At 37.8% G+C, this 11,147-nt stretch overlaps 1 protein-coding gene across 1 annotated transcript in view; it reads right to left on the bottom strand.

Moving 5' to 3' along the window:
• Positions 1-7,849: 7,849 nt before the first annotated feature.
• The window catches only part of LOC140234117 (uncharacterized), a 33,472-nt gene continuing 30,174 nt past the window's right edge, over positions 7,850-11,147 (bottom strand). The window contains exon 20 of the mRNA XM_072314191.1: positions 7,850-8,335. Coding sequence (XP_072170292.1) covers positions 8,297-8,335 — 39 coding nt within the window. The 3' untranslated portion in view covers positions 7,850-8,296. The remainder of the gene's footprint in view (positions 8,336-11,147) is intronic.

Genomic DNA, 11,147 nt, shown 5'->3' with positions numbered 1-11,147 from the left:
AAAATGGTTTTGTGGCATTACTCAAGATGTCAGTTCGTCTTCCCGAGAATAAAACTGTGTAAACTTGCGACAGACATCGAGTGACGACTGAAACAATGTTCAGCTCTCTACACTGTATTTTTAGAGGGGCACAAAAGAAGTTATACACATCAAACTAATAAATACGAGTGCTCACACGACATAATTTTGATCTTAATACAGCTGCAATCCAAGAAAGTAGAAACTGGTATGTTCACACAGAAGATCGCCACTGCTTGTTTCTCATCTGTCATGTTACATTAATAAAATTAACAGATGTATGTCTCCCGCCTACCTTCCTGGTTGTATCCCTTTGTTCATAGGATTGTTTGTTTGTTTGTTTGTTTATTTGTTTGTTTGCTTGTTTGTTTTTTCCCCAATAATGGGAATTTTCACATAGAGATAACGTAATTATCTCAGCAAAAAGAGAATTTTTTCTTTTATCCTTGCAAGTGTTCTCTTGACACTGTGCTTGAACTCGTGGCTAACATCGTATCATGGTTAATGTCAAAAAACATGTGGAAAAACTGTGCAGTTGACAGATTCGTTAAATATTTATAACAATTTCAATGTCAGAGCAATAATTTTGTATGTAGTAATACAATGACTAGAAAATGGCAGTCTGCACGACATTGATTAATTCTTTTAGTATTATGAATCTTTCTGTAGCTAAAAAGTCTTGTATTCTCAGAAAAATGTCTTAGATATGCCGTGTTGCACGTATCAAGATGACAAGATTTCAAGTATAGTAACGATCCTTATACCTCATGTTATTAGTATGACAGTGAATGACGTATGAATTCACTTAGTGTATCCATGCAATGTTATTCAATGCATAACCTTATTTTCGTTTGGAAATACAATGCGAGGACGCTCTGGCTCATTAGGTTCAAGTGAAAACCAAAATGTAACTTTCCTTTTAGCCGAGTAGGATAGTCAGCTTTCATACCAGTTTACATTGTACCTTTGAATAAGCTGTAATCGATACTGGTAGTGATTGCTTGTCTGTTAAAGCTATAGCGTCAGTGTGACATCCGTTATTTTATTTTGTTAATTTAGAGTTTAGAGTGTAACTTTGGATGTTTAGCTATTCCGAAATAACGAGGAGTATTGGTTCCTATGCTGACTCAAGCAGATGTGAAGTTTAAGTCTTTAGAATACGTACGGGATAATGACGTTTTGCTTCTGCCAAGCAAAGGAGTTGAATTTTTCTTTGAAATGTTGATATGTAATAAATGCAAATTTCCCAACACAGTCGTGTGATATACACCTGTAAAGGGTGTGATATATGTGTACATTTACAGTGTTTGTTATGTAATTCCTGAAACGCATAATCTTTTATAAAAGACAATTCCACAGCAAACCCACTCCAAACAATTTATCAATTTCCTAAGAAAGAAAAATATCCCTGCAAAATAGTGCAAAATTGATCAAAATCGGATACGAAATAAGGAGATTATCGACATAAATCTGATTTTTTTTTTTTTTTCGGAAAACACTTCTTCACCACTCGTTATGAATAATCATTCAAATCAGCAGGTTGATGATGTCATACTCTCACAATTTCGTATTCACTATACATAATTAATTATACCGAAATGACAAGGTTTCATATTTTAGCTGTACGAATATAAAACTTGCCTAAATTCCACCTAAAATAAAACAGGACAAATATCACCTCTGATATAATTTGGTATTGGAATATGCTTTTACCTATATCAGCTAAAAATAACAATTTTTCGAATTTCATATATCATGACATACAAAATTGTGAGGGCATGACATCAATTGGCTTATCTGAATATTAATAACGACTGGTCAAGAAATGTTTTCCGAGAAAAAAAAATAAAGTTTCAAAACGGCAGAACTTCCTTATCTCTTATCCGATCTTTGTCATTTTTTGATCGTTCTGTAGGGAATTTTCTCTTGTTTTTTTATTTTTTATTTGTGTGTGTGTGTGTGTGTGTGTGTTTATCTATTTTTGGGGTGGATTCCTCTTTATAGATCCGGTAGCTTGGGGACACCATGGAGTGGGAAGGCCGGCCCTACTCGGATATGAGATTCCCCGTATCGAATCGTGTATGTTTATTACTTGATCACTAATCTCTGTTTGTAAAGCCGAAGAATCTCGTCTAGAATCGACCATTACCGAAAAAATTAGCATGCGCTTCAATGCACACAATTCTCTGACACGTGGCTGACGGGTGCTACATGTGGTTTTCGAATGTACCCCGATGGGCAGCGAATAAAGATCATTCAATCACACCACTCATGTTTCTCCACGCTACTGGGTCTTTAAAGGACAGACAACCGAGTGTTGTATCACCACTGCTCTATAAAAGCATGTTGGTTTACAACATGTTTTAGTTGACTACGTTTCTTTTCTTTTGTCCTAACAAGTTCGATGAATGTGACCTTTTTCACAAGACTATTTGGAACTTTGTGATCAAATTTTCACTCAATATATCTCTCTTACTCTGAGATAACCCTTCTAAAAGTCAAGTTTCAGACCAGTAGCCTTCTGTGACAAAGTTTAAAGAGTATAAAGGAGTTTTAATAACTACACAGAGGCGTCTTCTTGCCTGCTAATGCAACACAAATCTGGCCCACGAGAGCTGGTTGATTCTTTGTCTCGTTCTAATCATGATTGCGATTTATCATGACAGTACGTGCTTTCAAATGCCCAGAAACAAACACGACAAATTAGCTGAAGTGCAGCCATACATTGCTGTATTAAGACCGTAAGCCGATGTGACAGAAACGTGTCGACCGGCGCGGCGAGTTCGAGCTTTAGATCTGCGACGCAAACGCTAAGACGATCCTGCGGCGCCTCCTCCCGGGTTGAACAACGGAAATAACTGTCTCGCGCATGTACAAAACGCCATTTTTTCCTTTCCCCCTTTATTTATTTATTTATTTTTAAAATCTATTTGTGTGACTTTTTTCCCCTCCTAGTTAGCGTCGTCTTAGCGTTCGCGTCGCAGATCCCAAGCTCGGTGTTATCTTGATCAGTGTATAACAGTGTATGCACCATTTTGTTGTTCAATTAGTAAATGAAGTATTAAGTAGAGCCTACAACATTCTGGTTCCCATGATAGAATTTGTCGTCACAATGCATGACAATGGACTAATGATCTCGTGGTGCCAATTCAACCACTCGATCACAACATTGATGTAAATTCACATAGATCTGCAAGATAGGTTTCTCTACTTCCGTCCCCCATTAGTTTTTAACATGTCAATCTAGTCTTTTTGTCCAGTCAGTGTAGTTTTCTGGCCCTTACCAGTGATTGTTTACATGAATGTTCTTATCTCTTGAGCTATGTACAAGCAATCTCTTGAGCTATGTACAAGCAATCTCTCCATCTTTCTTTCATCCAATGACTCCTAGTGCGTGTGTTTGCCTTTCTGGTTGTTTGTATTCTACATATCATATTTCTGAAGCAAAGTCCCAAGAATTAGTGGTTCAACAAACGTCATGGGAGCTTGAAAAGATTCCAAAGAATCCCATAGTCTAATATTGATAGAAAGAGTGAGAGACGGGGACAGTAATAAAGCGGCTCAGCAGATAGCAGTACAGATTTAACTCCACTTAGTTATTCCTTGCACCTGTGTGCTTGGAGGAAAACACTATTCCTCAATGGATTTACATTGCATCATGCCTGCATTTTCAGAGTTTATGAAACACAAAAAGAGGCAATTTCACATTCTACGTCAAATATTTTGATGTACTTTTTTATTTGGTTCACAAATCATTATCACTAGCTGCCCTGGATAATCTTCAAGAAACAGGTAGTTTGTACAGGATGTAGCGGGAATGAGGAATGTTGTAGAATGAGGGTAACTTGTTACAAGTCTGTATGTCTGACTTTATGCACAGTTTTACAGACAATGTGTTGGCAGCATACCATTTATGATAGCAGAATCGTAAACTTGCTGCATGAATGCATACAGAATACACGCATCATGATTATTGTACAGATTGTCACAATGGAAAAGCATCAGATATACAGACACTTAAAAGCTGCCCACAAAATTTGGATTCTTTATTGGTTGACATTGAATTCTACTAGAACAGCATAATCACACACACACAAAAGACAAACCCAATGATTGTGGATCACTAACCTAGGCAGAGATTGACATGTATAAGATACTCCCATCAAACTGGCTTTTGTCTCATCAAAATCATGGAATGAGATGTTGTGACTTGTGATTCTAGTAATGCTGAAGTTTACACTTATTAAATTCTTGTTGGTAGAAACCACAAATATTAATAGTTTCTTACTAATCATGTTGCCCTTAATCAGATTTTGAACAATGTATTATACTCTAGAGAGAAAAAAAAAAATGATTCCTAAAGTGTCAGGCTTTAGGAAAGTGAAAGGTGCTTAACTTACTTTGGTGAAATTTAATTAGCTGTTAAAAAATACAAAGCTCATACTTGTTTCAAAACCTGATAAAATTTTAGTACTGTTGACAATATCAACATTTAGTTAAATGCATGTATCTACAATCTTTTGTCTTGCAATAAATCACATTCACTATACAAAAACTTGGAATTTATATTCATTAAGATTTGTGTTAAAAAATACAACTGCCAAGTATGTGAATACAATAAAATGAATCTACAGTTACAGTATGTGATGGTTTCATCACACTTAAAGATGGCTGAACAGATGTTAATGTTCCTGCAGTGCACAATTTTTGTTCATAACTACCCTACATTTGACTTAAGAATTCCTGTCTATTCAATACTATTTGTTACACAAAACACACATTTATACAAGAGATTTCAAACTGCAGCAAATATTGCCAGAGACTGGTAGACAACTAGTGAAAAAAAGATGAGACAAACAAGACCTCATACTGATCCTGCCTCAGACAAACGAGACCTCATTCTGATCCTGCCTCAGACAAACGAGACCTCATTCTGATCCTGCCTCAGACAAACGGGACCTCATTCTGATCCTGCCTCTCATAATACACTCCAAGGTAAGCAAATCTGATCCATGTGTTAATTAGATTATTTTCTTTTTCTCTCATCTGAAGCAGGCTCGTGATCTCACTTCTAATTATAGACACATTCAGTAGTCGGCACAAGGATGATGTTTACTTCCGTTCTTTTGAAAGCATCTGAGCACATTAACCATATCGTATTTGTCAAGCTAGACTGTAATGAAAATTATTTTCAAGACTCTTTATAACTCACATAGATTATTGTCATTCTGGAGGTCTGGTCCATTCATTCATGTTAGTATAGTTCTCTGCACAGCATAATCAATAAGTGAATTCTAGGGACTCATAGATGTGTGTGATGCAAGCAGAAGGCCACAACACACACATACACAGAAACATATCCCAATGTACATAGAAGTAAAAAAACATGAAAGCACAAAGTTGGCTACATAATGAATACATTAATTAACAAAAGGAGTTACATAACTGGAAATGCGTGGTTATATTCTACGATCACATTGCTATTTAAATGTATATTTTTGGTTTTGTTGTAGTTTTTAACCAAACTTCCAGAATTCCTGGATTTGCCCATGTAAACACAGTTTTACTCAGCATGACTTCTGAATATCATGTTGTGATATTCTTTGGAATATCATTCAAAACATCTTTTCCACAGAGTGGTACACATTGCAACTATCAGATCTGATCTCTAGTGAGGCAGAAAGCTGAGCATTGCTAGCCTTCTGAAAGTTGAACAATCCCCTTGAAGTGGTAAACAAGGTCTGACATATGAGCAGGCACAATTTGGAATCATTTCAAGAAACAAGAAAAGGTTATATGGGAAGAGGGGAGAACTAGTCGCTTATCTTCCTACAAACAATTTTACACTACATACCAACACTAGCCTCTTCAAGTGTGATCGATAAAAGGTGCACAATTCATTCAACAAACACTGATGAACAAACATAGGCAATACATCAATGAAACCAGCAACAAAACATATTGTATCTTATATTTTCTCAATGTCTTTGGATACAATAGATGTACCTCTACACATATCTGGTAAACTTCCTTTTTGTGAAAATTATGAAGGAATTCGTGCCCATGCTTTAATTTTGCATATTCCCTTAAAATTCAGCCAAATTTGTGTAAGTGCACAGGCAGGACAGAGTTAGGTCTACAATTTACTCACATAAGGTATCAGGAAAAGGAGGAAATACTAGTGTTCTTGATCTTACTGACATCATATGTGCCCATCAGACATAATAAAAGACATGACATTATTTCATACCCGTCTCTGTCTTGTTTTGGATACCAATGATAGCACCTTGGGGACAGCTCCACCCTACCTCTCCCCTCCCCTCCCTCCCTCCCCCCCCCCCCTCCCGCCATAACATCATTGTCTTTCTTCCAGCTGGTTAAATGACATTAACCTGTTGAGGACAGGCTAATTTGGCTATAACATGCATTTCCCATAGACACCTGCCCAAGTATACTCAGAACTCGTCTTCAGTGGGTTAACATACAAAGTATAAGTACTATGAATCACAATTAGGCCATTAAAGGGTTGAAGTACACAAGAGGATTAGAGGTGAGCTCTTTGGTGTGAAAAGTTGGTCAGAGGGTTAAAAATGGGGAAATTTGCTTTGTTCTTCAAGCTGAGTTCAAAAGCCATTTTCAGATGAGCTTATAAAGTAGCAAATCACTTATATGCATTTGGATAGTACAGCCTAAAAACAAAGAGATGAACAGATCAACTCGGCCGTCAGATGGTAAAACGGTCTATCTCGAAAACTGCTGTTCTGAGAAAAATGACTTGAAAGTTTAGAGGTTTGAGCTTTTTTAGATGGGTATAATGCATTTTTAGCAATGGGACAAGAAGAAGCATATTAAACACTGATAACTGACGAATTTTGTGCTTATTTGGGGTTTTAATTATAAAATATATGAGATTTTTGTGCAGATAGACTGTTTAACCACAGCACATGTATACACTCCCGCTACACATCATAAGATGGTAAAATTGTCTATCTTCTAGATAGACCACAAACACTATGTAAACTGGTCTAACTCGAAGATAGACCAGTTTACCATCTGACAGCGATGATTTAAAAAATCTCAGTAAAGAAGGTTATATGGTTTATGTAAAAGATAGCTCGTTTTACCTCCAAATGGTATTACCGACAATGGGCTAACTCAAAGATAGACTGTTTTACCATCAAATCTGAAGGAAAAATACAAAAAAGTACCAAGATAGCGGAAATTATCTCTAAAACAAGACATGATGGGATTTTCTTGATAGCACCATTGGAAAGAGCACCCTCACATGTCCCGGAAAGTGAATTTACCTCAAAAAGTCAAATTTTCGAGTTAGACCATTTTACCATCTGACGGCCGAACTCTGCAGTGCATGACTCCCTGACACCACACAACACATGGCAGTCAGTGGTCCTACCCTGTGTATATTCCCCTAAATGTGCCCAGAAAAGACTTTTTAACAACTTCTAAATTTATTCTTCTTGGATAATTTCTGCACAAAGAAAATACTTATTTTATAAGAGAAAACATTACAAACCATGTTGGCTTTTTGAAAAGCCAATAACATAATGCATCATTTAATACAAAATTGAAATCAATTAAAAGAAAGAAATGATTTCACTAAAATCTATGCAAATTGCTGCTTAACCATCAAAACTTTTGCTCAAATTAACATCTTTCCAATTGGGGTAAATTCTGCTTTGGCTGCTGTAATATATATCAAACCACTCATCATTTTGTGATACAGCAAAATAAAATTGTTCTTCACAACCCTCCCCCCCCCCTCCCCCCCCTCCCCCCCCCCCCCCCATGTGAGAAAAAAGACAAACACACACACATTGCACACAGAGTAAGAAAAGATATAAATATATTATGTACATTGCCTTCAAGTGAGAGTAGTCTCCATTTTGAGAATGCTGAGGGTCTGTAGGCATAGAGGTTACAATACAGCTATCTCTACATACCATCAATCATTACATTCATTGTCAAACTTGAGCACTTCTCTCCAATGCCGTTATATCTCAAGGTGTTCTTAATATGACTCCTGCCTGCAGTGAAGAGACCTGCAGGTGTGATGTCAGTCAGCACACTCCCCTATGCTGCTATATCTCAAGGTGTTCTTAATATGGATCCTGCCTGCAGTGAAGAGACCTACAGGTCTGATGTCAGTCAGCACACTCCCCTATGCTGCTGTATCTCAAGGTGATCCTTCCCGCAGTGCAGAGACCTACAGGTATAATGTACAGCACACTTCCATACTGTCAGCTCACTGGCTAGATCTTCAGCACTTTGTGGTGTCTTCACTCATCTCTGTATCAAACTGAAACACAGAGAAAAGGGAAAGTAATGACAGAAAATTCTAAACATTTCTCAACAGGCTGTACTTAGTGATCAGCTTTGTCAATTAATCAAACTAACTAATTGACACAAGCTGGATTTCAAAAAGAAACTCATGAATTTTGAAAGTTGCAAAGTGTATACTTCCTATGAAGCCTAGTTTGGAGTTTGAGTATCCTGAATAGAATACCATTCTCATCCAAGTGAGTCATGTTCTGATCAGACTTCCCGTGTACATGCAGTCTACTTGTCATATTGTACAGGTGGCTAAGAATACATCACATTCATCAATCTAGAAGTGCAAAATATATCACAAAAATATCAAATGCACAGCAGAGCACAAAACACTGTTGAATGGTGTGTTTTATTAGAATTCTAGAAGCTACAACCAAAGAGCTTTGCAAGGAATACTTGATTCCTCAACCTCACCACGACAGAAGACTGCAGTCAGACCAGGTCTATTCCATCACTCAACCTCACCATGACAGAAGACTGCAGTCAGACCAGGTCTCGGCCGTAATCTGGCAGAACTCCCTAAGTCAATTTTGGTCGATTTTCAGGTTTTGAGTGTTTTGTGTGTTTTTTCTCATGCTCTTTCACGTGGGCCAAAAAAAATAAGTTGTGATTCGGTACAGAAAGTTATTTTTAGAAAGTAATTTTGGCAAAATTCCTGAGGAGAGAGGGCGATTAATCTGGCAGAACTGCGTAAGGCGAGATACGAAATGAATTTTTCCGATGTTAATCAGGCAGAACTGCGTAAGTCGACTTACGACAAAGCTTGGGCCAAGGTGTTCCTGCATCCCGCACGGACATGACATATCTTAACACGCGCGTGTGCGGCCTTGGTAGTGACGAACGCGCTGCGCGTTCAAGCTAGCAGTGCCTAGCTAGCTGCTAGACACGTTGTACGCGGCTACGGATCATACACGGTACGACGACAGTCACGCTAAAGCAATGACCCTCAACTCTTGGGGGAAATTGCCACTTTCTTTCCCTTCATAGACTGGCAGGCTTCAAAACAGGTCAATATGCAGTATGCCTTACTATTAAGTTTTGCTACAATCTAGGGTTTTTTAAGCCTAGAGCATTTCTAGATCTAACAAACGTTATAGTTTGCATCTTGTCTGACATCACGCTCCAGTCAACTTTAGGCCTACTTAGTACTGCAGCACTTGTCCATTGTTAGTGTACGTGAAATCAATGTACTGTGCGGTAGGTCACGCGAACAACAATATCTGTAATCCATAGCTTCTTATTTTGTTTTTCATTGTAATACGCGGTAAGTTGGCTTGGATCTATGGGATTGATCTCGAGAAGTTAAATGAATATCTAGGATGCCGTCCATAACGATGGCATTTTGGATCCAATCCTACAGACGTCAGAAATTAGCCAATACTAACACTTTTACAAGTAGTGGTAGCCGCGGTAGGTACCGTACCGGTACTCCCGGTAGAGTTGTACAGTAGGGCCTACTACCGTTACTTAACTTAGGCTGAATCGCCGGTTATTCTGTCTTTACTCAGTTTTCTATTTTTCTAGATTTGATTTGGCATAGACATTCTATAAGTCTGTAATATGAAGAATCTAGAATCTACAGGTTGAAAGCTAAATTATAACCATTTAGCCCTAGAAATAAATCTGAAACTTAAGATCTAGATCTGTGATCTACTATTACTAGACATTAGATCCTCTATAGGCTATAGATTTTATAGACTTACCGTTAGTCATTAGATAGGCAGGTTAGGCTTTACGTTCTTAGATCTAATATAACATTAGTCACATTAGTACTAGATCCCCAATCGCAATAGACAGTCCAATATCTCCTACCTGGATATAGAGTCTAGATCTAGAGTCTAGACTAGAAACTAATTTTCATTGATATTACTAGTCTGTTAATGGTGCCCCAAAATAGACGTCTGGATGTTACATAGACCTAGACGATCGAGTAGAAAGAGTTCGAGAGTTCTAACATTAGTACGTTTTAGGCCTGCGTAGAGAGTAACGGTTAGAACACTACCCTAGTACTGTAGGTAGTACTGTAGGAGTCGACACAAACGAGACCTAGGGTCTATTTCTAATAAAGCTGTAAATAAACTTTTAGTCAGGCCTATTTAGTTTAAATAGAGTTTAGGCCTTCAGCCAAAAGGGTCTAGGCATACTCTTACTTTGGGCATAGAGTAGGAATGATGAGATCAGTAGGCCTTTCGTATGCAGATCCCCATACCGCTCTACTAGTCTCTAGGGCCCGAATTCACGAAGGTGGTACAAATGAAACCATGGTTTAAACCATGGACAAAAACCATGGAGCGCCAAGTGTTGCATGGAACATTTCGTTACAAAATTGGTGATTCCGTCGACAAAATGACCGTTTCTCCTAAACGAAATTATCATTTCGTGGACGAAATGTTCATTAAGATACAAAATGTTGTCATTTTGTTATAAAATAATCATTGCATCGACGAAATGACTGATTTCGTAACAAAATATTCCATGCGACACTTGGCGCTCCATGGTTTTTGTCCATGGTTTAAACCATGGTTTCATTTGTACCACCTTCGTGAATTCGGGCCTAGATGTCTAGTGTATCGTTAGGCCTGAATAGACTATACGGTCTAGACGGTGTACAATGTAGTACCTGTAATCTTGATGACCATATAGCTTAACATCTAGTCTAATATTATTCGTAATCCAAATGCAATGCTTCATGATATCTAAAATAACCCAAGCAGCAGCCAGGCTTTTGATGTAGCGGTACTTCTCGTGCCGCTAAATAATAGGCCTACTGAAACATGAAC

This window comes from Diadema setosum, chromosome 10 (assembly GCF_964275005.1).
Source record: "Diadema setosum chromosome 10, eeDiaSeto1, whole genome shotgun sequence".
In the NCBI taxonomy this organism is placed as follows: domain Eukaryota; kingdom Metazoa; phylum Echinodermata; class Echinoidea; order Diadematoida; family Diadematidae; genus Diadema; species Diadema setosum.
This window is presented reverse-complemented; position numbering and strand designations above follow the sequence as displayed.